The sequence below is a fragment of the Myodes glareolus genome, chromosome 2, assembly GCF_982192425.1.
Source record: "Myodes glareolus chromosome 2, mMyoGla1.1, whole genome shotgun sequence".
NCBI lineage: Eukaryota > Metazoa > Chordata > Mammalia > Rodentia > Cricetidae > Myodes > Myodes glareolus.
Window position 1 is genome coordinate 102,343,624 of NC_142027.1, and position 27,907 is coordinate 102,371,530.

The 27,907-nt window shown below is 53.2% G+C and overlaps 1 protein-coding gene across 4 annotated transcripts; it reads right to left on the reverse strand.

Moving 5' to 3' along the window:
• Window positions 1-27,746, reverse strand: Slc29a4 (solute carrier family 29 member 4). 4 transcript variants are annotated; one of them, XM_085683563.2, is made up of 12 exons: window positions 27,633-27,746; window positions 26,450-26,722; window positions 13,915-14,094; window positions 8,749-8,880; window positions 7,857-7,970; window positions 7,274-7,402; window positions 6,285-6,359; window positions 4,277-4,521; window positions 3,395-3,536; window positions 3,111-3,298; window positions 2,221-2,461; window positions 1-1,218 (listed from the first exon to the last, which is right to left on the reverse strand). In XM_085683563.2, the coding sequence occupies exons 3-12, from the start codon at window positions 14,081-14,083 to the stop codon at window positions 1,076-1,078; spliced, it is 1,578 nt and encodes a 525-aa protein (XP_085539689.1). In that variant the 5' UTR covers window positions 14,084-14,094; window positions 26,450-26,722; window positions 27,633-27,746; the 3' UTR covers window positions 1-1,075. The 4 variants fall into 4 exon arrangements, with proteins under 4 accessions (XP_085539689.1, XP_048292804.1, XP_087759446.1 ...); XM_048436847.3 differs by lacking the exon at window positions 26,450-26,722; XM_087903320.1 differs by lacking the exons at window positions 26,450-26,722; window positions 27,633-27,746 and adding an exon at window positions 18,361-18,497.
• Window positions 27,747-27,907: the final 161 nt, after the last annotated feature.

Consider the following 27,907-nt stretch of genomic DNA (forward strand, 5'->3'; position numbering starts at 1 on the left):
GGCAGTCTCTACCATCTTTAATGGCCAGTGCGGTAGTCAGAGGACACGCAGGTAGACGGGACACAGCAGGGATGGGTACAGGGTGGTCACAGCTGGGGAAAAGTGTCCAGGCTCAGCAAAAGCCGCCTTTGGCCAGAAGCCCCACGGGCAGTTCTGCCACCTGGCGACCCTACTCCCGAGTTTGCTGTCACTTGCCAGGGTTTCAAGTGTCGTGACTTGATTCTCAACAAACAGGGGCAGCAGGGTGGCCTAGGTCAGGAGTGCATCCCAGCTGTCCCTGCATCACGGATAGGTTGAGTGGAGCCGGGGAGGAAATGGAGAACTTCCCTGTTAAGCGTGACCTTTAGCCTGTGCACTAGGGGTGGGTGTGGGGGACGTCCTCCACCTCAGGTGGGAGCACCCAGGTCAGCTCTGTAGCTATGACTATGGGAGGCCTGTGTAGACCCAGGAATGAGGTTTCCAGATGTGTGTGTGTGTGTGTGTGTGTGTGTGTGCACGTGCATATGTGTGTGCATGTGTATGTGTGTGTACATGTGCGCGTGCACACGCGCGCGCACGTGTGTGTGTGTGTGTGTGTGTGTGTGTGGTGTCTAAGAAAGGGACAGAATGGAACTGGGGACTGTCCTTTCCTTCAGGATGGCTAATACTCATGAGAATGTGCCACCTACTCAATAAGTGAAAACCACATTGATGATCATGGATCTTTGTAGCAGACCCCAAGGTGGGGTCGTAGGGAAGGAAGTCACTCAGACTTGTGGGCAGCCATTCTGGGTGGCTTTGAGTCTGAATGACCCCCAACACGCTGACGTGACAGATGTCGGGCCTCTGGACATAGAGAGTGAAGAGCAGGTGTCTGAGCAAACACAGAACGTGGGGTAGGAAGCGCCCCGGGTGGTGAAGGCAAGTCCCAGTTGCAGTGGGCAACTGGAATGAAGTGGCGAGGTGGCATTAGTGGCTTAGGAGGTGGCCAGGACCCCGCAGGCACTGAGGCAGGGGTGGGGAGGGTCCTCAGGCCTTGGGGTGGCTGGCCTGAGCAGCCCTCCCTGGGCAGTGGGCAGGGTCAGGTGGGTCTAGCTCAGGGGCCAACAGGGATGGAGTCGTTGGCGGTGGCCGTTTGGAAGCAGCTGCTGTGGGCATCACGGGTGAGGCTGTAGGTGCAGTAGGCCACAGCAGAGCCCAGGGTCAGCCCCGACATATAGGACACGGTCATGGTGTTTCCTGTGGGGGGCAAAGAACAGTCATGGGAGCTGAGGTCACGCTGTGCTAGCCAGTCGCTGTGGCCATGACTTCTCAGGTGTGTACTATGGTGACAACTATCAGTGTCCAGGAGCCTGTGACACCCCGTGTTAACATTCCTCTCCTGGAAACCCACTGTCTCCATTTTGGATCTTTTAGGAGTGATCTAACGGAGTGCCTCAGGCCTTGCCTACTTCTCTGCCCTTCTCTTTCCTTCCTCCCCTATTCTCCTCCTTTGTTCCTCCTCCCCTTCCTCTCCCTTCCCCTCTACCTCTCTTTCTTTCTCTTCTCTATCTCTTTCCAGTCTTAGAGATAGAATATGTAGCCTTTCACAAGCTAAGCCAGTTATCTACCACTGAGCCACACCTCCAGTCCCACTCTGGGGGGATTCTAGGCAGGTGCTCTACCACCGAGCCATGCCTCAGGGCCTTTGCACGTAAGGTTCCCTCTGCTTGGATGTCATTCCTGGCGGCTCCTGAACCTGTCTACCTCACGTCGTCTTCCAAGATTCTGCTCAGAAGTGACCCCCTCAGTAAGTTCTTGCAAGATTGTTCTCCTTGCATCATAGCTCCCAAACCCTGTATCTGCCCCCACTTTTCAAACTGACATCACCGCTAGGGCTTAGCACTGTGACACACGCTACATCTGTTATCTCTGTGTTCACTGACTTTCTCCATCTCAGGACTGTGACCCTGCAGATGGGGGCAGCATCATGTCCCCACTGCCTAGGAGAGTGCCAGACAAACAGGCTCCCTGCGTCACAGCAGAATTAGTGAATGAATAATTGAATGAATAAATGAGCTAAAGAAATTACTCCCAGAGGTCCTCATACCTACAACCTCCTTACCACTTAACCTTTGGAACCAAATATATTTTCTCACTCACTGGCTGTCCTTGGCTTCTCCAGGTCTCAGTTTCCTTGCTAAAAGGGCACCAGACTATCAAGAGGGAGCCCTGGGTGTCTCTGAGGTCAGTGAATCGTACCTGCCAGCTCCCGCTGCTTGGGGCTCACTTTCCCGGCTGCCAGGATCATGGGCACACTGCCAAAGTAGCCATTGCTGATGCCCATGAGCAGCGAGAAGACGCAGGGCCAGGCGGGGTGGCGGAGGGTGGGCATGCCACTGGGGTAGACGCACAGGATGAACAGAGGGATAAAGACCACGCGGAGGCAGGAACAGGCAAGCAGATGAGTGCCCCGCCAGTCCACGGGTAAGGCTGCCAGGATCTGCAGAGAGCAGGGAGCGCCGGTCAGCCACCTGGCCAGGAGCCTGCCTCTCCGCCAGGCCCTCAAGCTACATCCCGTCCCCGGCACCTGCGACTCCAGTTCACTCCGCGAGGCCCACCAAATCACCTGAGCCTCTTTCCCTCTTCAGTACTGGTGAAGGAGGACGAGAATATGCCAGCGAGCACTCTACCGCTGAGCCACGTCCCCAGTGCCTTACTGCGGGGATTCTAGAGCACTTCTGAGGGGCTGTGGGCGTGGCTCCGTGGTAGAACGCTAGCCTGACAAGGGTAAGGCCCTGGCTTCCGTCCTCCATAAGTCATAAAACACAGAAATGGCAAAACTGACCACAAAGACACAGGGCTCATCTGAGCTGCAGGGTGGCTGGGGTCCCACGCCAGCCCTGACCACCAATCCTGTCTACTTGTGTGACAGATGAGCTGCCCAGCTGGCAGCTCATGCCCGTGCCATCCTCAGAGGGATCCACCAGTGACCACGAGGCAGGGGCTGCACCACACAGGACAGGGTTAGAGATGGTGACACGCCATGGCTTCCACCCTCCCCACTTGGAACTCACATGACCCTCAGCCTGGGGTTGCTCCCGAAAGACCAGAGCCTTCCTGGGGTTCCCCAAAGCCACCCCGTGCCTCACCTTGCCCACGAAGTCCGACAAGTTGAACACGGCCATGACGAGGATGGGCAGCCACTCGCCCAGCACGCAGTGGCGGATCTCGGACTCCAGGCCAGGGAACAGGCACAGTGTAATGAAGTAGGTGACCGCAATGGACAGCATGTCGGCCCAGATGACCCGCGCCACAACATATCGGTGCAACAGCAGGGCTGGGGGAAGCGCAGCGCGTTAGTGGGTGATGCTGTCTCCAGCATGTGGAGGGACAGTCACACATGCCACTGGGCCCCACGGTGCCTCACGCTTACCCCTGAAGGTGGGCCAGCTCCGTTTGACTCGCGGATGAGGCACATCAAAACGCATGTAGGCCCCACTGCTGCTGTGGGTCACCTCATGGGCTGGGCTGTCCTTCGGGGACCTGCTGCTGGACAGGGATGGGGTTTGGTGCTCCTGGGTGGAAAAGAATAATGGGAGTCGTGAGCCAGGTACCCAGGGCAAACGGTGGAGCCACAGTCAGCTAGCACATTCAGTTGGCACCTACTGTGTGCACTTCCTTATCGAGGGACAATGCCTACCTTACCCAGCCGGCACTTTGAGCCCTGAGGTGGGCGGGGGCAGAGGCGGTATGCAGCATGCAACCACCAGAGGGCACTCTAGCTTCCCAGAACTGTGGATTGGCTTACCCAGACCACAGATAATTCAGGGAGTTGGTATTCAGGCCACCCTTGCAGCAGTGGTCTGTGCTGGGGTCCTCACAGAGAGGCACACCTGAGCTGGGCTGGAAGGGAGATCATCCCAAGATTCCCCTGCCTTCCATCTACCTGACTTCCTTGGATCGCACTTGCATCCCCATTAGGTTCTGTCTGGGGATCTGCCACACACCCTGGGCTCTTCTCCCTGGCCACAGCTGGAAAACCATTACCTCCTGCTGTCCTAACAGGGTGTCCTAGCAAGTGGGCCACAGAAGCTGAAGAGAGCCTCAGGCCGCAGACGTGGAACGCCACAGCTGAGGGAGGGCCACAGATGACCTGTGGTGCCATGAAGGCTGAAAGGGCCGCAGAATGGAATGAATGTCCCAGAGTACAGAAGCAAGCCTGCAGCCCGAGAGCACGGGGCCATGAATGAGGTCACTGAGGAACTCTTCAGGCGCCTGTGTGGGAGAAGGAGGCCATGCCGGCCACAGCACTCACAAAGTGGATGTCTCCTGAGGCGACATCATGGTGTACCCGGTAGCCTGCCCGGATGGGGCGGCTGTCACGAGGCCGTGTGGTGTAGTAGAGCACGAAGCGGCTGCGCCGCACCAGCAGGTGCAGCAGGAAGCAGAGCAGTTCCAGCCCCGCGGAAACCAGGAAGAAGATGATGGTGCTGGCTCGTTCATCCGGGAGCAGAAGTTTCGTGAGGATCCGGCTCAGAGAGATCATCACCCCAGCAGTACCTGGAGAGGAGGCAGTGGCCACTGAGTGTTCTCGACGCCTCTCACTCATGCCACCCTCCACCGGTCTCTTGTCCCGTCCCTACCCCATCCCATCCCATCCCATCCCATCCCATCGGCCACCAGTCTTTCCTCACTGTGTCTACCCACTCCATCCATCCATGCTCCAGTCCCAATACGCAGTACCTGATCCACCATCCTACACAGCCCCACCCACTCATCCTGCCCAAGGCCCCAACGTCTCTTCAAGCATTCCTCTAACCATCGCAGCCCCATCCCTGTCTCCCCATCCCCAGCCCAGTGAATCTGATCTCACTAGCTGCACTTCGAGACTCACTGCCGCCTATCCATCCAGCCTGCTTCAGCTCCCCTTTCCCCAGGACGGCTGCTGCTCCCACCAATCCCTCCCGGCCCTGTCATCTCACACACCATGGGCAGTATCACTGAGTTCTGCTGGGTGTCATGCCCTGAGGTGAACACAAGGCCCTGCTTTCCTAGGCTTGATGGAGAGAGGCTGCAGATAAGCCACGGAAACAGGAGGAGTTTGTTGGAGGGAGTTGGAAACAGGAGGGTCAGCAGTTCAAGGTCACCTTTGGCTATACAGTTTGAAGCCAGCCCGGGCAACAAATAAAGTCTGCTGACTTGGAAAGCCACCTGTGTGCTGGCCACCTTCCAGAAGTCGGCTCTAGGTGGTGTGGTTTGATGCTCCAGGCAACGAATGGCAGAAGAAACCTACAGAAGGCTGCCAAAGAGGAGATGCAGAGAGCAGCCCCTGAGGATGATGGCTGGGCCCAGTTTCTTGCTGGATTGTGACTAACTAATAAAGGACAGGACGGGACACACTCGGAGTCTGTCTGGAGGGCGTATCCAGAGGCCTTTTGAGGGCTGGGCACTGGGCGAATTTCAGGCTTGTGCAAGGGTGCTGTGTATTAGAAAGGGGCATTTGGATGTGGCTCAAGACAAAAGGGTTTAAGTAACAGAGTGATAAGCAAGGGTAGCTGCTGGTGGTGGATAGGGACGGGGATCTGGGGAGGACTTGATCTTGAGTGTGTGCATGTGCTCACACACACACACACACACACACACACACACACACACACGACAGAGTCAGAGAGTTGCAAATTTCTAAAATTGAAACACTCCCTCCTTAAAAAAAAATGGAGGAAGGTTCAGAAGACTCAGGAACTACAGATCAGAAGTCTAGCTGAACCCCACCAGGTTCTAAGGGCCTCTCCTAAGGGTTATCCAAACTGGAAGAACTGCTGGGGAGAGGAGAGTCTTCCATCAGCAGAGCTGCCCACAAGCTGTGCTGGGAGCCCAGGGACACAGTTAACACTGGGGCTGGGTCCTCTAGTGATGGAGCTGTCTCTGAGTCATTGTGCTCCTGGAAGTCAGCTCTAGTAAACTCACAGGTGCCACAAAGTGCCTTCTACAAAGCTAGACAGGGTGGAACTCTGTTTTGTTTTGGTTTTGGTTTTTTGGTATAGCAATGGTGTCCTATCTGGAGATCTGGAGTGAACAGACATTTAATTACATTTCTCCAGGAAAAACCACACAACGGCCATGCAAACATACCCGCCTGCATGCTCTCTGGACTCTCAGAGGAACTCCACACGCCAAACCCTGGCATACACAGGTGTGCCCACGTATCTCTCCCACCCAGCGGTCCTCGCCGTGGACCGTCACCATTCCTGACCCACCTCGCTAACCAGGGCATGCCCGATAGGGTCCCCAGCCTGTGCTCCCTTGTGGGCCTCAGTACTCACTCTCGCCAGTCATCACCCCTTGCGTGTACCTCTTGGGCAGTAGTCCCGTGTAGCCATAGAAGCTAGATTGCTGCACTTAAGAGAGAGAGGAAGTGGTCAGATACCATTTGCCACTGGCTGACGCAGAGGCAGTATGGACCTCCTGTGCTGTGTTGGCACTGGAGGCCAGGTTAGCTCAGAGCAGCGGTGAGGCTTAACACAGCCACACGGCACACGGCAAGGAAAGGGTGTTGCTCTGAACTTGGTGCACACAGAGCAGTCGCTTCCCTGCCTCTGGGGTTCAAGGTCACTGACAAGTCCTGCCTGACGCGAGCAGAGATGACACATGTCCCTTACTCGATGAGGCGGTGCAAACTCTCAGTCTTTTTTTCCCAACAGCAGTGACAGTAGAGGTGATCGCTTGAGATGGGACTGTCAACCTAAATCCCTGTGTGGCTGTATGGGACCCAGCTCCTGCCCCTTTTCTGATGGGGTTGGACCATGTGGCAAAAGCAAGGGCTGAGTGTGTGGATGTACCCGTGCAATGTCAACACTTGGGGGCTGGAGGCAGCAGGATTGGGAGTTCAAAGCCAACCTGGATTGCTTGAGACCCCGTCTCAATTATAACAAAAACAAAAACGAGAAAGGGGAGTGAGCTGGGGACGTAGCTTAGCCAGGACAGAGCCTGCCCACCATCCATGATCCCCTGAGTCTTACGCCCAGCACCGCAGAGTCTGGGTATGGGGGCACATGCTTGTAATCCTAGCATTAGGAAGGTGGACATGGGAGGATCCGAAGTTCAAGAGAACCAGGGGATTGCATTCTAAGCCTGTGCCACATGTGAGTCACCTTGGTGTGCATGTGTGTGGTGTGTATTGCACTCTGGGGTGTCCATAGACACATGGTCAGCATCTGAACTGACTCAGCCTCGTAGGGTGCATTACCTATACAACAGGGCCACAGAGCTCTTGGGCTCAGCCCTCCTGGTGCATCCTGGCCCCACTCCCTACCTGTGCATCCAAAGGCCACAGTGCCCACGGCGGCCAGGTTGATGGCATAAGCCTGGTCGTGAGAGAAGAGCTGCAGCCACACATCACATATGCTGATGAAGAGCAAGGGGCCCAAGGCGAGGAGGTAGCCTGCAGGGAGCAGAGAAATTGGGAGGGGCATGGTGAGCGCTAGGTGGGGGCTCCTCGCCTCACCCCATTATCCCAAGAGCTGGGTCTCAGACACTGTGGCTAACCTGTCCCCTAGAACATTAGGCAGGTAGAAGACTCCAGGAGAGTCTACGGGGAAATGCTGGGGGCTTCCTGGAGGAGGAGGCATCAGAGCTAAGCCTTGGAGCTAAAAACCACTGTGCAGAGAGATGGACAAAGGGGAGGGTTTATGTAGGGATCTGGGGCTGTAACTGGGCGGGTCACAGGAGCCTGGGGAGGTGCTTGCCATTGTGCTGACCCTGACTTCCAATTACAGAGCTCACAGTGGTCCTAGAAAAACAACACAGGTTTCACAGACAAGGCTAGGGAGCTGGGTGGGCTCTCAGGAGGGACGTGGAGCCTCTGGGAGGGGACAGCGCAGGGTGGCCTTGAATACCTGTGGTGATCCTAGTGTGCAGGTTCAGCCTCTCCACCACAACGTTGTTCAGAAGCACAGCCGCCAGCGCCACCAAGATATAGGTGAGGCTCATGTCGAACACAATGGAGGTCCCTGCACAGAAGAGCCACAGTGACTCAGAAGAACTTCCAACCTCCACACTCACCCCTTCAAGGGCTCTTCGCTCTCCCCAGGGGGTTGATTGCTACCCTGAGGTCACTCAGCCATTGCCAGTGCAGCTGAGAGTCACATCCGTGACAGTTGTCCCTCAGCCTGTGATGTTGGTCCCTGGCTAACTCAGCCTCCACATGTAGGTCCATAGTCCACCTTTACACCCTGCCAAGGTTTAAATGTGAAGTATTCCCATGGACTCTTACACGGGAACGCTTGGTCCCCGGCTGGTGATGCTGTTTGGGAAGGGCTGTGGAACCTTCGGGAGATGGAGCTTCACTGTAGGGAGTGAACCACCTGGGAGGGCCATGAGGTTTTATAAGGGGGGGTACTTTCAGTTCACTCTCTGCTTCCGGAGTGTGACTGCCGTGTGACCAGCCAGCCTCTCAATCCCTCCACTGTGCCTTCCCTGCCTTCCCTCTCAGAGTGGACCACACTCAGAAAACCATGAGTCAGAACAAGTCCCATTCTCCCTTCAGTGGCTTTTGCCAGGCCTTTTACCATAGCAACAAGAAAAGTCACTACTCCACTCCCCAAATAAAGGCCATGCAACAGTTAGTCATCTACCCAGCACAGTACAAGTTCCCTACTGTGTCCCCGAAAACCACATCGGTCCATTTTCTCCACGCAGGGCCCCCACCGTGGGATTCCCAGAAGGCCCTGGACCAGGCAGAGGTCCTGAGCCACCTGTGAGGGTGATGCGGATGGCAGAGGGACCTACCTGGGTACTTGTGGTGAAGATAGTCCACGTCGGTGATAAAGCTGTTGTATGGCAGCAGGAAGCCCACGCCAGCCAGCAGCATGGCAAAGTAGATGGCATGGTAGCGGTCGTCTGGCACAGGTTCCTCTACAGCTGAGTGGGGAGACGCCACGAGAGACTAGTGAGCACACTCAGGCCGTGGCCATTGCAGCAGGGCTGGCGTCCACCACGGCCATCACCACTGTCGACCACCATGGCCCCTGCCATCCACATCACTGTGTTCAAACATGATAGCCACAGTGATACCTAATCTATTCATTTATTTATTTTTTCAATTGGGCATGTGTGTGTATGTGCGTGTGCACTCAGACACACGCATGAGTACAGGTGCCCACAGAAGCAAGAGGGCATCACATTTCCTAAAGTTACAAGCAGTTGCAAGCCACCTGGCGTGAGTGCTGGGAACTAAACTTGGGTCCTCTGGAAGAGCAGAAAGAACCCTTAACCTCTGAGCCACCTCTCCAGCCCTTTAAATTTTTGTATGGTGGCACATGTCTTTAATCCCTGCACTCTGGAGGTAGAGGCAGGTGGATTACAGATGTGCACTGCTGTGCCCAGCTTTTATATGATTTCTGGGATTTGAACTCAGGTCCTCACACTTGCTTGGCAAGGGCTTTCCTCTGATTCCCCAGGCTCAGTGATAGCCAATCTCGATTGTCAAAGAGACAGGGTTCAGACTCACAATGGAAAAACAATCTCTGGCCGTGTCTGACAGAATGTCTAGACTGGGTTAAATGAGGGGTAGAACCCACCCTGAATGGGCTGGGGTCCTGGACTGAGTGGGAAGCCAAAGTGAGCTGAACGAAGCTCTTGTCGCTCTGCTCCCTGACTACAGACACAGTGTCAGGGAGCAGCTCATGACCTCTCCTCCATGTCCTCTCCACCATGGTCACTGCATCTTCTATACTGCAAGCCACAACAAACTTTGCCCTCTCTTTAAATTCCACATCAGGTACTTTGTCACGACAGGGAGACAAGTAACAAGCCCAGCCACTCTGGTCACCATGGGTGCTGTCACCGTACCTGCTGTCCGCCATCGTCACAGCCGCTGTCCAGCCATCACAACCACCCTGGTCCGGGCCACGGAAAGAGCAAACCTGACCAGATAATGGGGTGGCCTTCTGAAGACCTGTGATGGGGTCAGCCAGTGGCCATGCAGTGTGGGGCTGGCAGGAGTTAAAGATTTAGTGTTCAGAATGGGCATATGTCTCCCCAGACGGGATCCTGGGATTCGGGAACCAGGGTGGACATGGCAGTGACACCTGTCATTGTCCCTTTAACAACTACTGATAAAAACGCTCATTTCTGGGGCTGGAGAGATGGCTTAGAGGTTAAGAGCATTGCTTACTCTTCCAAAGGTCCTGAGTTCAATTCCCAGCAACCACATGGTAGCTCACAACCACCTGTAATAGGGTCTGGTGCCCTCTTCAGGCATGCACGTAGACAGAATTTGTATACATAATAAATAAATATTTAAAAAAACAAAGAAATAAGCTCATTTCTGTCCCTGTTGATCTGGTAGGTTTTTTTCTTCCTTTTCCTTTCTTCTTTCCCCAACCCTCAATAAGGCCTCAGGCTGGCCTCCCACTCACCACATAGCCAAGGATGACCTTGGATTTCTGATTCTCCTGTCTCTACTCCCTGAGTGCTGGAATTACAGGCATACACCACCACACCTGATCTATCTGATACTAGGGATGCAACCCAGGGCCTCACACATGCTAAGCAAGCACTCTACCAGCTGGACTAATACTACATACATGGGACCATGACCTAGAGTGTTCCAGCTTTGACACCAAGACACCACGATTCTGTCATTTGAGGCACAAAGGCTTGTCACTCTTACCATGACTCAACAGTAAAGGAAGACCTTTGTAGATGGGGGATTGATTGATCCTCACCATCAAGGGAATGGCGAATCAATGCTGTCTATAGAAACAAGAAAGAATATGCCTGGCACCAGGTGTGGTGGTGGCACACGCCTTTAATCCCAGCACTTGGGAGGCAGAAGCAGGCAGATCTCTGTGAGTTTGAGGCCAGCCTGGTCTACAAAGTGAGTTCCAGGACATCAAGGGTTGTTACACAGAGAACCTCTATCTCAAACAAACAAACAAACAAATAAAAGAATATGCCTGGCATATGAGAGGACCTCTTGGCCTCTGGTGGCACTTCTAATTACAGCTAATGGGAGACCCCCAGAACCCAATGCAAGCAAGGTCCCTAATGTCCCAAGCCTTCAGAAATAAAGGCTCAGCCACCTGCCAGGGCCAGGGCGGCAGGCAGGTGTCTGCCTCTGCTGCAGCAAAGGGACCCTAACTGGGCCAGTGAAAGAGCACAGCCTGAACACACGCCGTGGTCACGCGACCTCTGGAAGCGCAGCCACCTCTCCAGCCCAGGTGGTTCGACCTTTAAAATGAGTTGATGCTTCTCTGAGGAAGCGTGCTCTCACTCCTGGGAGTCTGAACGAGTCAGCCATCAATAAATTGGATTTCCTGTGACTTGTTCCCATTTCCTGTCTCCTCATGTGACACCCCCTCAGGTTCCCACTACTGTGGTGCCTCTCCATGAGGCCCTCACAAGAACCAAGCAGAAACTGGTTACAGTTTAAAAAGCCTCTATTCATTATAAAGCACCTGGCCTAAGGTGTTTTGTTATAGCAACAGAATGTGCGCTTAGACACAGTCTTCACCAGCCCCACTTTAGTAAGCTGGTTTGTTTCTTTCTTCCTTCCTTCCTTCCTTCTTTCCTTCCCTCCCTCCCTACCTCTCTCCCTCCTTCCTTCCTTCCTTCCTTCCTTTTTCCTTTGGTTTTCGAGACAAGGTTTCTCTGTGTAGCTTTGGAGCCTGTCCTGGAACTAGCTCTTGTAGACCAGGCTGGTCTCAAACTCACAGAAACTCACCTGCCTCTGCCTCCAGGGTGCTGGGATTAAAGCTGTGTGCCACCATTGACAGGCCCAGTTTCTTATAACAAATATCTATAATCTATACATATGCACAGATCCATATCGTATCTATAACTATGCTTCCTCCTATCCATCATCCATCTATGCACACATTCATCCTGCGATTCACCCACCCATCCTTCATCCATCTATCCACCATCGAATCAGCTGTGCATCACCACATCCAGCAGCAATGCGTCCATCCATCCATCCATCTGTCCATCCATCCTCCATTTATGCACCCATCCACCTGCCCATCCATCCTCCATTCACACATCCATCCATCTGTCCATCCATCCTCCATTCACACATCCATCCACCTGTCCATCCATCCTCCATTCACACATCCATCCATCTGTCCATCCATCCTCCATTCACACATCCATCCATCTGTCCATCCATCCTCCATTCACACATCCATCCATCTGTCCAACCATCCTCCATTCAAGCATCCATCCATCTGTCCATCCATCCTCCATTCAAGCATCCATCCATCTGTCCACCCATCCTCCATTCATGCATCCATCCATCTGTCCATCCATCCTCCATTCATGCATCCACCCATCTGTCTGTCCATCCTCCATTCATGCACCCATCTGACCCACTATCCATCCATTCATCCTTCATTCAAACCACTCACTCAGTCACACACCCTTTCCTCAGTCATCCTTTTATTCATTCATCTAGCCATTATCTATCCATCTACCATTCATCCATTATTTACCTATTTATTTATTATTTACCTATTTGTTTATTACATATTATTTACCTATTATTTACCTTTTCAGATGTCTATCATTTATTTAATTTATTTGTTTTGGTTTTGAGACAGGGTTTCTCTGTGTAGCCCTAACTGTCCTGGAACTCACTCTGTAAGCCAGGCTGGCCTCAAACTCACAGAGATCCACCTGCTTCTGCCTCCCGAGGGCTGAGATTAAAGGTGTGCACCAACACCACCCAACCAGATGTCTATTATTTATTTGGTTTTATTAAGACCAAGTCTAATTATGCAGCCCAGGCTGGTTCAGGGTTATAGCAATTCTATCTCAGCTTCCAAAATGCTAAGATTATAGGTGTGAGTCACCATACCTGGCCTTCTGTCTGTCTGTCTGTCTATTATCTATCTATCTATCTATCTATCTATCTATCCATCCATCCATCCATCCATCCATCCATCCATCCATCTATCTATCTATCGTCTATCTTCTATCATCTTTCTATCTCTCAATCATCTATCTAACTTCCTCCCTCTCTCCCTCCCTCCCTCCTATTGAGCATTTCCTGATTCTCTTTCTCTAACTGAACCCTGGTGGGTAGCAGCCTCCAACACCAAGGGCACCATAACTGCAGCCTTTACAGTTCACATCAGCACCGATGCCTGAGCACTGCCCAGAGTGCCTATGCCCTGTCTGCCAGGGCCCTTTCCCCACCGTGTCTATTGTCATACCTGGGGGCTGGCACTGAACTGACTCTGTTCCTCTCGGCACAGGAGAAGGTGTACTTCGTAACCCAACACGGGGCTCAGCCAGCAGAACTTCACCACACAGGGGCAAAGGGGCCAAGAATATTTCCAAGCCAGGAACAGAGCTACTGCAAACAACCACCCGCACAAAATTCTACCTCCCAGGTGGGTCCCGAGGTCCCAGGATGGCGCTAGGGAACACTGTGAATTTCGCTGCAGTCGCATTGAGGCCTGCACCGGGCACCGTCCCTCAAGTATGCACGAAGCCCCCAAGCAGGTGAGGGACGGTAGCAGGGCTGAACCTGAGCCCGTCCCACTGCAGACCTGCTGCCAGTCCAGCTGCAGAGTAGACTGAGACAGTTCTTCAGTTTGGGGAGACAGGCTCAGGGGCGTTTAGGGCTTTGCCCCAGAATACACGGTGGGACTGAGAAGCAGCTATCTGAACTTCACACCCAAGCCCCATTCCCAGCGGCCAGGAACAGTTAACAAATGAAAAGGGACTTCTGTTCTACAGCCATGGCCTGTCGCTGTGGATGGCCAGCAGCAGGTCACATGACACAGTGCAGAGCGGGGGCATGGGTGGTAATTGTTACCCTAGCCACCTAACTCATCCTGACTGAGTCTCTTAGTCTCCATGGCAACCTGAGGCTCCTGCTGTCCCAAAGGCTGCCTGGAGGCCATGTGGCCAGTCATGGCCCTGAGGCAGAGGGCATCACTTACTTACCAGAGTCCGTGAAAGTGGGGACACCCCTGACTCTGACACTTGGATCCTGAGCCCCCTCTGTTGTTGTCTCTAGCTGGAAGTTGTCAAAGCTGAAGCTTGTCACCACACTCTGGCCAGATGTGGCAGCCACACAGGACTCCTTGAGGCGCTGGCTTCTGATGGAGCCCATGGCAGTTCAAGCTGTGAGGAAAGGAGCCAGGCAGGAAAAGCGGTAAGGGAGGGGACACCATGTTCCCACAGCTACACCATCAGGCTGCACACCTGGGGAGCTGTCCTGTCCATTCACCCCACGCCCACTTATTTACTTGTTTGAATACACTGTGTCAGCTAGGGATGAAGTTCGGGTACTCACACATGCTATACAAGAGCTCTACCACTGAGCCACATCCCAGCCCCTCACTGGGGGATTCTGGGCAGGGGCTCTACCACTGAACCACACCCCAGCCCCTCACTGGGGGATTCTAGGCAGGTGCTCTACCACTGAATCACACCCCAGCCCCTCACTGGGGGATTCTAGGCAGGTGCTCTACCACTGAATCACACCCCAGCCCCTCACTGGGGGATTCTAGGCAGGTGCTCTACCACTGAATCACACCCCAGCCTCTCACTGGGGGATTCTAGGCAGGGGCTCTACCACTGAGTTATATCTGCTTTGTTCTGAGACAGGGTTTTGCTCTGCAGCCCAGGCTGACCTAGAACTTGTGATCCTCATGCTTCAGCCTCCCAGAGCTGGGACTACAGGAATGCCCCACTACACATCTGCCTTTATTTCTTCCATCCTTTTAAAAATATATTTTAAAAATTGTTTTATTATTTTTAATTCTATGTGTATCTGGACATGAGTGCTGGTTCCTGAGGAACTCAAAGTGTTCAGATTTCCCTGAGACCTGGAGTTAGGAGCAACAGTAAATCACGTAACTTGGGTGCTGGGAACCAAGCTTGGTTCCTCTGCCAGAACGGTCTGTGCTCCTAACTGCTGAGACATCTCTCCAGCCCAGTTTCTCCTTTGATGTTTCATCACGAAGGATACAAGCTCAGCAATGAGGTGATGTGACCTTGCCTGTTGCTATGGAAACCGGGTAGGAAGAGCAAAGGCTACAGCCCAGTAGCCCAGTTCAGAGGTCTTTGTCCCAAGGGCAGTTAGGTGGCCTTCATGCAGGAGAAAACACTGGGCAAAGAAGACATACATAGAAGGAGTGGAAAAATATATTGGCGTTGGAATGCCAGGACACAGTGAGCAATCAGAAACAACGGGTGACATAACGGAGACTGCTCGCCAGCCGAGAGCTGAGACTCTCATTCATCCTTCCCCTCTGAGAGGAAGGTGCTGCTATGCATGTCTTAGCCAGTCATCAGGAGCGAGCGATGCAGGGTGAATAATGCCCGCCCTACTCTCGTGGGCAGAAAGTAGTAGGGTCCAGAATCCAACCCAGGTTTGTGTGATAATGTCTTTCTAGGATACTGAACCACGGCTCCAGTTCAAGAAAATTCTAGGTAGGGGCTCTACCACTGAGACACATCCCAGCCCCTCACTGGGGGATTCTAGACAGGTGCTCTACCACTGAGCTACACCCCAGCCCCTCACTTGGGGAGTCTAGACAGGTGCTCTACCACTGAGCTACACCCCAGCCCCTCACTGGGGGATTCTAGGCAGGTGCTCTACCACTGAGCTACACCCCAGCCCCTCACTTGGGGAGTCTAGGCAGGTGCTCTACCACTGAGCCACATCCCAGCCCCTCACTGAGAGGGTTTACCAGGTGTTCTAAGAGTAAGCCACACCCATCGTAGTTTAACCTCAGTGTTTCTTGCTTGAGTTCAGATCTGCCTTATCTTTGGAGGAAAGGGAGCCCATGGCTGGGAAGAGCCCCAGTGCCTAGGTGCCCCTGTGTGCATGGGTGTCTATGTTTTCTCCCTCTAACCTTTACCAGGTGAGTTTTAAAACACTGCTGAAATGTGGTCTGAAGAGAAAACACACCCGCTCTTCCTAGAGCACGTAGTGAGGGGCACACTGCGGCACTGGACCCAGACCATGGTCAGAGACAGCGCCTCACTGTCAGCAAGCACAGTGAGAGAAGTCGCGGAAGAAGTCGAGGCCCCCACCCCTAAGGGACCCCACCTTTCAGAACTACATCAATTATCTGGACCTGTGCCACCAGCATGCCCTGTGCCATATTCACCTGTTTTCATTTCTTTGCCAGGTCATTTCTGCAGCTCTTCTGCCTCAGTTTACCCCTTTCCCAGAGCCCAAGGTGTTTTCCCCACCAGTTACCAAGTCTTCCTCCTGGATGAGTCTTCTCTCCACTCTAACTCTCAACAAAGTTGTGTTAGGGTCAGGGACTGAGACTGGTGTCTCCTTGGGACCTCAGAGCCTGCTTCATACTTAAACTCTGGGGCCCAAGGAGCTCTGCCCATATTGGTGGCTGACCCTGGAGTGACATGCACAAGAGGCTTGGAACTTCTTCTGGGAGCTGGGAAGCCAGGTGACCCTCCCCTCCAGGCTCGAGGCTACCCTAAAGGGCACCTCTCCTGCTACTTGGTCCTTGTAGCCACATCTGGACTTGGAAGAGACTTAGAAGGGCTTAGGACATAGTTGCCCTGGGCTTGAATGACAGTGGTATTGGGTACGATCCTGGTCCTGTCCGTCACTCGGCACACACCTGCCTGATCTTCAAAGGGGTGGGTTATGGAAGGCTTAGAATTACCGGATCAGACTCCAACCCACCAACCCACCCTCCCTAGACAGAAGGTACTGGGTAGGGGGCCACTGTTGGAATACCACTCACAGTGTCCATGGATCCACCCAGGATGGAAGCTCAGTCCTGGAGGACACCGAGATTCAAAAAGCCTGGCTCCTGCTCAGTAGGGGCTCCCATGATACAGTATCCCAGTCAAGTCTGACCAGCATGAGAGGATTCTGCCTGACTGAGGCCACACCATCCGGGAAGGCGGATGTGTTCGGCATCCTGCCAGGCTGCTTGCTCTGGCTCAGTCAGCGTGGCGGGCAGCTGCCACCCACACTGTCCCCATGGCTTTCATCTCTCTCCTCTCCCAGCCCCGCACATTTAGCATCCAGGGACTTGGATCTTCCCTCCATCTATATTCGCTTTAATTAAAATGTAAGGGCATGCAGATCGACCCGGGAAAGGAAGCTCTTCTCTACACTCCCGACTTGGGATCTCCTCTGTGCTTGTCACAAAAGCATCGGAGATGACACAGGTCATTTCTCTAGCCTCCAGACCATCCTTGGCACCAGTTCACCCACCTGGAGACTGCGAGTACTTCACAGAGAGGGAGTGGGTGGTTGGTGGGAAAAGCTAAGCTGCTCACACTTGGCGTTTTAATACTGATACAAGCTACCCCTGAGCACCGAGTGGGCCAAAGAGGGCTCCTAGCTCTCAGCAGTCCTGTAAAACTAGGCACACAGCGCCAGTCTGCAGAAGGGATGACCAAAAAGGAGAAAAGCCAAACTCACAGCCAAACAGCTCTAACTGGTCCCTGACCTGGCCGACCACCAACCGGCCCCTCCCAGTTACTGTAGCGATTGAATAGCTTGCCCCACACCTGAAGCCAGCAGAAGGGGCAGGGAACTAAATTTCACTTGGAAAGCCAACCTGCTCAACCTCATCGGGCCTTGAACTTCTGGCTCCAACCACAAGTCCTGCTTACTAAATGCCCTTGGATGCCCCTGTCCCGTGCCCACACGTTGGTTAGCGAGTCTCCCTGCGCATCCTAAGGCTCCACTCCCCGCTGCAGGATTGTGGGTTTTGAGTCCCTTGGGGCAGCTCCTCTTTGAGAGCCAGGGGACAGATGAATGTAACATCAGTGCCACAGACCGATCAAGGCCTGGGATGCCCGCAGGGCTGAGGGGCAGCTTGGACTCACCTCCCTCTATGCTTTAGGTTTGTGCACAGTCCCGATACTAGCAGACCCTGATGTTTCTTCGGCAGGCAACCCCAGCAGAACCAAAGTTGGACTCGGGGCTCAAACGGTCCCCAGAAAAGGGGAGACCTCTACGGCAACTCGGAGGTCGTGACCCAGTGCCCAGGCCCCGCCTCTGCCATAACCTTTCCCAAGAACTATAAGTGGACTGGATGTACGGAAAGGATAGATGGAAGGAGGTGGGTCCGGAAGCAACTTCAGGTGCAAGGACCCCTGGGGTGAGATCAAGGGTGACCAAGGGAGGTTGTAGTGCCATGACCCGGCTTGGCCAAAGCCACCCGCGTTTGTCCCCTTCTAGAGCCTGCGTCCCGCGCTCGCTCCCAGCTGGGATGCAGGGGGTCTGGCACTGGGCGAAAGGACCCCTTTTCCCAGGACAAGGAGTGCGGCAGGGATCCCGCGCCTGGGAGGGAGGGTGGGGAGGTGGCGCGACTGGGGCCGCGCGCCGCAGACAAAGGCTCCGACAGGTCCCCGCCGGCGTCTCTCCGCCACCTCCGTGGCGACACTCACCTCGGCCGGCCCCAGCCTGGGATCCTCGGTGGCTGCCCGCCGCCCGCGCCCGGACCCTGCACGCTACGCCCCGCTCCTCGAGGCCTGGGCCGGGCGCGGCGGGCGTCCTCCTGGGTGTCCCGGTCCGTGGGCCCGGGTCCGCGAGCGCGTGCTGGGGGGGGGGGCGGCGCAGCAGCTGCAGCGAGCAAGCCCGGCCCGTGCCCCGCCCTTCCGCATGACCCCGCCCATACAGCTCCGCCCACCATATGGCCCCGCCCAAGCCCCGCCTCCAGCAAAGCTTTCTACCACCCAGACGCCCCGCCCCATACTCTGATCCCGCCCCATCACACTACTCCCACTCCACATGGCTCCGCCCAAGTCCCGCCTCCAGAGGAACCTACCACCACCCAGACGCCCCTCCCTATGTCCACGCCTGCGCTTCACCCACTGAATCTGGCCCTAACTCCCATTTTCGCTCCTATTCACTCCGCCCCTAGCCCTACCCTTCTTTCCTATATTCCCCGCCCCATTTTCTTTAACCATGCTCCACCCACTCAACATGGCTCCGCCCATAGCCCCGCCTCTTAACTGCCTCCACTTCTGCTCCCACTTTTCTCTGCTGTCTTCACCCTGTTCCTGCTGTGCCCTTGGCCAGTCCCAACCCAGAGCACAGATCCCGCCCCCTTCTTCTGCCTCCCCCCCATCCCCCGCCGGACTACTGAGCCCCAACTCCATTCTTTCCACACCCTTTCTCCTCCCCCCTCCCTGCCTGAGTCCACCATTCAACTTCATTTGCCTATTCCCACAGGCTTACTATTCCCACAGACTCCCCTCCTCTGGGCCCACTTTGTCACACCTACCTGATTCTGCCTCCAGGTTTCGTATATGATTGTGTCCCTCCCCACCACCTGCTAGCCCCGTCCCATCACCTCCCATAGCCCCGCCCCTCGTGACCCCTCCCACAGCCCTGACCCTCTGCCCTGCTTCCCTTCCTCTCCCACCCACCCCACACACTGTACGTACCCATCCCTATCCTGCACCATGGCTCTCAGCGGAAGCGCTGCCCTCTACCCACACACCCCCCACTTGGCTCTGCCCGGCTTCCTTCTCTACAACCCATATCTGACCGCCTAGCACACAGGGTGGGCTTGGTGTCCTAGCTAGGCTCTTCACTGACCAGCCCTTTCAACCTTCCTGTCACGTTGTCTTCTGGAGCTTAAGGTTACTATTTGTGACGCTGACCTGGGGCCTGCGCTGATTGCTGCAGAGGGATCTGTGGTGACCCCGGTCCCAGTCATGTGTCCCATGGGGGCTGATAAAAATGAAGCCAGGAATAAGTGGGACCTGTCTGTGGGGATCAGGGACCTTCAGGACCAAGGCACGGAGAGATGCCGTTCCTGGATGCTGGATGCCCCTCCTTTTACCTGCATTCCCACTTAAATTTGGAAGCCTGTTTGGTTCTGTTCATGCCTGGGTTCTTTCTTACCATCTTGCCAGCCTCCCTCAAAGAGTTCTGAGGAGTGCCTTTTTTGTTTGTTTGCTTGTTTTTTGTATGTTGTTTGTTTGTTTGTTTGTTTGTTTTTGGCAGCCTTTCCTTTCGGAGCCCAGGTTGGCCTGGAACTCAGGATCCCTGAGCCTCGGCTTCTTGAGTGCTGGGATGATTAGAGTACATCACCACACCCGGCTCAACGGAGTGTCAGGTGTACATTCAGGAACAGTGTGTGTCCGCTGGCCTTCCTCTGCAGCTCTACAAGCCCCAGATGAAGATGGTCTCTTGGAGGTTCTAGTGAATCACGGTAATCTCGCTGTGAAAGACCCCCAGCTTCCCACGGTCTAAAGCTTTGGTGGTATGGATATAGCTCATCTATGGCACATGTCTGTTATCCCAGCACTTGGGAGCTGGTAACAGGAGGGATTAGAAGTCCAAGGGTCAGCCTGGGCTACACGAAACCCTACTCTACCCCCCAGTTAAAATAAAGCTTTGCAAGGGACTCCTGGAGTCCAGGAAGCCACTCCTGTTGTCCTGGGTATGGGAGACTTCCAAGCAGTGTTCCCTCCACGAAAAGAAATGCTAGGGATAGACAGGTATGGTGCTCCATCAAATTCCCGAGATGTGGCAAGACGGAGTGGTGGAGCGCGCTGCAGCCCATGGGGAAGGAGACAAGCCACTGTCCAGTGGCTAGCGAAGGCCACTCAGGGAAAATGGCATCTGAGTTGAGATACTTGAGCGATGGAAAGGACCCTAGGGGACTGTGTCGGCGAGGTCTGTAGCCAGGGTGCTTTAGGTGAGAGTAGCAAGAACACGGTTGCAGAGGCTGGGAAAGTTAAGAGAGCTGTGAAGCTGGGTGTGGTGCAGTCCCTGCACTTGGGAGGCTGAAGCTGAGACAAGAGCACCATGATCCCAGGTCAGCCTGAGCTACAGAGATCTTACCCTGACCCCTGAAGAATAGAGAGAGGGAGGGAGAATGAAGAAGGGAGAGTGAGAGAGAGGGAGGGAGGAAGAAGGAGGGGAGGAGGGGTCAGGAACAGAAATCAGACAAGGCCAGGAGGCCGTTGGAGCTTGTGGAGACATTTTATCAATGGAGGGGATGAGAACAGATTCAGACTTTGACATCCTTATCTTCCTGAGAAGATGAAGCAGGAGGAACAAAAGTTAAAAGGTTAGCCTTGTTGTAGAGTGAGCTGGAAGCCAGCCTGAGCAATTTAGGGAGAATCTGTCTTAAAATGAAAGGTAAGAAGAGAGCTAAGGGTATGGCTCAGTGGTAGAGCACCTGCCTAGAATCCCCCAGTGAGGGGCTGGGGTGTGGCTCAGTGGTAGAGCACCTGCCTAGCATAACGGGGCTTGGTACCATCCCCAGAAGAAAAAAATCAAATAAGTAAATAAATTGTTCTCTTGCTGTTTCAAACATCAATTGAAATAATTCTTCTGGAAAGTACTTTGGCCTAAAAAGCATGCCTACCCTTTGGTTCAGAAAACCTAACCCAAGGAATTAGTTCTAAATATAGAAAGGCTTTACATTCTAAGATGCTGGTGGCAATAGCGAGCACTGCAGGTGGCCTCGTAGTTGAAGGAGGTGCAGACGTCATATGCCTCCCAGCAGGAAACAATGTGCGTGCGAAATCGAAAAACCCAAGGAAATCAGTAGACGCGTGTAAGCCCACAGAAAACTCTTATCCCCAAGCTATGCACGTGGTTCGAAAGGATTTAGACTAATGTGGAAGCCAGCAGCGTGAGAGTGTGAAGTGACACAGAAAGAGGAAGTGGGGCAGGATCCAAAAGATAGCGTCCACTCTCCCCGTGTAAAAACCAGAGAAGTCGGGTAAGACGGCTTTCCGGGAAACGGTAAATGAGCAGAAACCTACCATCAGAAGAGAAAGGAAGCTGGGGGCTGGGAGACGATGCAGTCAGCAGAGTACATTGCAGGGTAAGCGTGAGGACCTGAGTTCAAGTCCCCAGAGCCCACATAAAAAGTGGTGACATGTGCCTGCAACCCCAGTGCTGGGGCGGCAAAGACAAGAGAGACCTGGGGCTCATCCTCCAGCCATTCTAGCCAAACCGGCTCGCTCCAGGGTCAGCGGGAGACTCTGTCTCCACAAATACACTGGGGTTGACAAATAGGCTCAGCAACACACACACACTCACACAGACATATACACACACACACTCACACACATAACACACATACACACATACACACACATGCATACACACACATACACACATACACACACACACACCACAAATAAGCAACTTAAGTAGAACAAGGTCTGGAGTTACACACTGGGCATCAATGGATTCATATAAAAATCCTATGAGAGCTTTTTAAAATAATTAGTTTGGGGACTGGAGAGATGGCTCAGCAGTTAAGAGCACTGGCTGCTCTTCCAGAGGTCCTGAGTTCAACACAACTGTCTGTAACTCCAGTTCCAGAGCATTTGACTCTCATACCAAGGAACATAAAATAGTAATAATAAATTAAAAAAATAATTTATTTGCATTTTATTTACACTAGTACTTTCCTGCATGTATGTCTGTGTGAGAATATCAGATTCCCTGGAGAAGGAGCTATAGACTGGTATGAGCTGCCACGTGGGTACTGGGAATTGAACCTGGGAATTGGACCATCCGTGCTCTTAACCACTGAGCCATCTCTCCACTCCCCCCATTAAAACTTTAAAGGTGATGGAACCCCAGTGTTATGTAAAAGCACAAGGAAAGAGAGACCCTTCAACCTGATGAGGATTACCCCAAGAAAACAACAACCACTTCATCCTTGAATAGTAGCAAAAAAATTCTAAATGTAGCAACAAGAATTGAGGAAATTTTGGAAAACAGGAACATGCTACATTGCAAGCGACAGGATGGTCCCTCTAAAGGATTTTTTTAAAAATTTTATCTGTGTGTTTTGTCTGCATACATGTAAGTACATGGGTGTGTACCTACTGCTCAAGGAGGCCAGAAGAGGCCATCAGATCCAGGTCCCCTGAAACTGGAATTACAGTTATGACTCACCGTGTGGGTGCTGGGGATTAATCCAGGGTCTTCTGCAAGAACAAGTGCTCTTAACTGCTGAGCTGTCTTTCCAGCCACAAGAATATTCTTTAGTTGCATGTGTATGTGTGTGTGTGTGTGTGTGTGTGCGCGTGCGTGCACACACACGTGCACGGAGGATAGAGCTTGTGGCCTCACAAATGCTAGGCAAGTGCTCTCCCACTGAGCCACACTCCCAGTAATTCATCATTAACCTATGAGAATGGGGAAGTCATGTGATTATTTGCATAGTTGTTAAAAAGAAAAGAAAAAAACTTTGATGAAATGTTATACGGCTGGTGATGTAATTAAGTTGGCTGGATACTTGCTTAGCATATATGCAGCCGTGGGTTCAAACCCTAGCACTTCATAAAATGGGGCATGATGAGGTGCACCTGCAGTTCTAACACTTGGGGGTTAGGAGCAGGAGGAATAGAGGCTTAAAGTCATTCTTGGCTACTTAGTAACTTTGAGGCCAGCCTGAGCTACATGAGACCTTCGTCTTCTACTCAAAAAAAAAAAAAAAATGCACAGGTTCTATGCAAAACACAGCATGATTTACCAAGCCCCCTTGGGTTCTGGTGCCAGCAGGGTTTTATATAGACTCTCTTGCAGATACCGAGGGACAACTGTACATTTTATTCATAGTAGTAAGCTGGAGACAGGCCATGTGTTACACATGGGAGACGGATAAAAGCCTGCAGCCCTCCCCACGCGGCACCCACTCACAATGGAGAGTTAAGAATTCCTCGTGCCCTGCACCTGTGTGCGCCTCGGATGCGTTTCTGGAGCGAACAGACACAAGGGAGCACATCACGTGGCCCCATTTCTGTGAATTCCTAGAACAGACGAGAGGACTCTAAGGCAATCAGGTGCTAGCTACCCTCTGAGGGGGAGGTGGGGCTGGAGGGTGCTATGCGGGGAGGGGGAGGCGGTACTCTGTGTCCTGGGGACACAATGTGTCATGCACAGTGTGAGCATTTGTGCAGCAGAAGTGCTGGTCCTGCCTGGTGGCTGGCTGCGCCTGTCATTCTGGCACTCCAGAGGTGGAGGCAGGAGGATGAAAAGTTCAAGATCACCCTTGGTTGCATAGGGCGTTTGAGACCAGCCTGGGCTACCTGGAATTTGTCTAAACAAAACAAAAACAAACAGGGCTTGGAGAGATGACAGGGCATGAAGATCTGAATGTGGATCCCCAAGTCCCCATGTAAACAGCCAGGCACTCCTGCAACCCCGCCCTGTGGAGGTGGTGACAGACACAGGGGGATGGCTAGGACTTGCTGGCTGCCCGCATAGCTTTTGGTTACCTGTAAGACTCTGTCTCAAGGGAGTAAGTCAGAGATAGAGCAGGACACCTGACGCCCTCCTATGGCACACAGGTGCACACATCTACACTCACTTGTATATACAACATTCATACATACGACACACACACACACAAGTGTGATGGTGCACATCCATAACCCCAGCACTGAGGAGGTATAGGCAGGTTGTTCAGTTGTTAAAGGCCATGACCCATGGCCAGACCTTAGACTCAGCCTGGGTTCCACACGCAGCATCCGGGTTCTCCATCCCTCCCTCCTTTCTTCTTTCCCTTCTTTCTTAATTTCTCCTTCCACTGTGTGGGTTCTAGGATTGAGCTCAGGGCACCAGGCTTGCCGGCAAGTGCCTTTAACCACTGAGCCACCTCACCACTCTCTCAGATAATCATTTATTGTGAAAATTCTAAACGTAAGCTAAAGAGAAAGGAGTCGCGATGAGTGTTCACAGCGTGTTCCGTTTCTTTCCTCAGCTATCAACCGCCCTCCCCATTCCACAGCCAGCCTCTGGCCCTTCTTATGTTTAATAAATTTCCAAGGCTTATGTCTGTCATGCCTACATTAAAGAGGCCAAGACAGGAAGATTGCAAGTTCAAGGTTAGCCTTGGCAAAATGTTGAACCTGTCACAGAAAAAAAAAAAATGAGGAAGAAAGGAGAGAGAGACAGAGCAATTGCAGATGTGAAGATGCTGTACCTGCAAGCTGTCTTTGACTTTGGCAGACATGCCCTCCCCATAACAAGAAAATGCAATTTTAAAAATTAAAGAAAGAAAGAGTTCGTGGGTATCCCCTACCGCCCCCAAAGCTCTTTCAGGTCTGTCCTTTGTCATGTGATTTCTGTGGACATAAACCTAATTTATTCTCAACTTATTAGCTTAAAGCCATTAGGATCTTTCCCATCAACTCACAAGCAGCCAGAAGCCTGTGGAGGAGGCCTGCTCAGGACAGGGGGAGAGAGAGGGGGAGGGAGGGCCATTGCTCTGGTCAGAGTGAGCCAGCGTGGGTGTGGCCTTCATACTGACACCTGCTCTTGTTCTCAGGGACATTGTGCCCAGGGAGCCCTTTCACAGATGACAAGAGGACAGCTGGTAAAAGGGGAAGCCAGGGCTCCACTTGGGGGAGGTTGGGTGTTATAACCAGTCACAGTGACACATCCGTGTGACACACTAACCACACTTATCCTCACAGAGACCCAAGAACTTGGAATTTCTGGGCTCCTTTTTGGGGAACCAAGTCCAAAGCACTAAAATCTGAGCTTGGGCAGAGCATCCCTAGCAGACTGGCCTCGGGACCTGCTGGAGCAGCAGGCAGGGACCTGAGGATCAACTCCCTGGTGGCTCGTCCTACACTCCAGCACCATGGACAGATTCCCAAGGCCTCCGGGGCAGAAACCAGAGCTTCTGCGTGGCTCAGCAGTAAAACGGGGTCCTAGAAAACCCAAGGGAGGGGCATAGAGAGCAAACAGTCAGAGAGTGTTTGCTTAGTGTGTAAGAGGTTCAGTCCCCAACCCTGAAAATAATAATAAAGACATAAGGCTTGCCTAGTCTACATAATGCTCCAGGTTCAGTGCCCAGTACTGGGGTGCGGGTGGGGGTATTAAAAATTAGTTTTTCTGGGGCTGAACAGACAGTAAAGTGGTAAGAAGAATACTGGTTACTCTTTCTAGAGGACCTGGATTCAACCCCCAGCATCCACATGCTAAGTAGCTCAACCAGTTGTAACTCAAATTCCAGGGCATCGTGAGCGCCAGGTACATGCATGGTGTACAAGCAAACACGCAGTCAAAATATACATGCACATAACATAAAAAATAAACTTGTTTGCCCATGAAATCTACTCAGTCTTGATTTTTGAAGCACTTGTGTCGTGGACTATGTAGACATCGCAATCCCACAGTGCTGGGTAAGCATTTATCGGGGCGTGTTAGCACACTCTTGTAATTTCAGCAGCTGGGGAGGCGGAGGCAGGAGAATCAGGAATTTGAGGACAGTTTGGGCTATACGATGAGTTCTGAGCTAGCCTTGTTTCAAAAAGATCAAACAAATGAAAATGACAAGAAATAAAAATAAAACAAAGAAACAGGACGAAAAAGAACTTAAAAATAGAAAGAAAGAAAGAATGGGAGGAAAGAAGGAAGGAAGGAAGCAACAGAGGCAGGGACTGTCCTAGGAGGGCAAGGATGTGCTGCCTGCCACAGGCTGCCAGGCTCAGGGGCGGGAAGGGGCGGGCAATGCCTACTTTGCTGGGATCTGCATCTTACCATTGCTAGCACAGAGGGCGGCCCAGGATCTTGGAGGACTCAAGTCACACAACGCAGCAGGGCAAATGTCCATCCTTTCCCAGCCCCCCACATCTGTCCTTCCAGTGCTCCCCGAACACCACTCCCGAGACTGCTAGGTCTGGCAATCCGACAGTGGTTCCCCTGCATCCGGCTCTTCCTGGGACTCCCAGGGCGGGCATCAAGGCTGCGGGTGCTGCTGGAGGCTGGCTTGGGATCCAGGAGTTGCCTGGCCCTGCTCCAAAGGCTTCCCAGCTGGAAATAACTCTTTATTAGTGGCTGCTGCGGGTGCAGATGTCAGGGTTTGGAGGGGATGGGGTGAAACACTTCAGGGGCACCTAGGCTTGTTGCCGCCACAGGGGTGCCGACTGCATTCCTTCCCGCTGGTTGTACTCCTGTGAACTCGGGCGCCTGCCTTGGGCAGCTCCACCTCCCCCCAGTTTATCCCTCAAAGCCTAGCTTCCCGGTCCTATGATTTCCTCCCCTTTATCGTTCCTTTTTTCTTTCTTCTCCTCCCTCCCTCCCTCTTTCCTTCCTTCCTTGGTACATAGCCCAGACTGCTCTTGAATTTCTGATTCGCCTGCCTCCCCCTCAGCACTGGAATTCCAGGCATGCCCCACCATGCCCAGCCTCGTAGTCTTTTTTGCCCATGTTATCCACACAGATTTCCCCTCCCGGAGAAGCCCCACCCCACCCAGAGCCTTCTCATCTTCACTTCCTTTGTGTTCCTTCATCTCTAAGTTCCAGCAGCACTCCTCCTCCAGGAAGCCTCCTATGTCTTCCCTTTGCCCCGGGATGAGGCCCAGAGAGGTGAAGACATTTACCCAAGGTCACACAGCAGAGGAAATAAGAAGAATGAGCAGAAAAAAGACTTGAGGAAAGAGGGTGAAGTGAGATACCCTGAAATGACCTCCGTCCCCATGTGAAGGGAGGCAAGTACACAGACTGTTGCAGACTAGGCCACTTTCTAGAAAGCTCACAGTGTGTCCATTTCACAGGCCAGAAAACTGATGCCAGAGAGCCCCGACCAGAAACCACGGGAGTGGCAGAGGCAAGACTGAACCCAAGCCTGCCTAGCCTGCGCTGTTCTCTCATAATTCATCACTCCTTGGTGGTCCGGGACTCCTAGCCCTGTTGGGGACCCTCCGGGAGGCGTCCTGCTTACCTGAGTCCTTCTGTGTCCCCTCCCTCCGAGGCTTCTCCTCGTGGCGGCAGGTCTATGTGAGCCGCGCACACTGCTTGAGAAAGCTCTTGTACTCTCTATTTACAAGAGCAGGCTTCTGAACGAATGAGCCAGGGAAAATGTTTGGCTTCCGTGGGTGGGAGCTGGGGCCATCTGTTCCCAGGCGCTGAGAAAACACGGTAACTACAGCCACAGTGCCCAGCAGAGCCTTGCAGAGCGGGGCCCTGGCAACCATGGGCATCCGAAGGCAGGGCAGT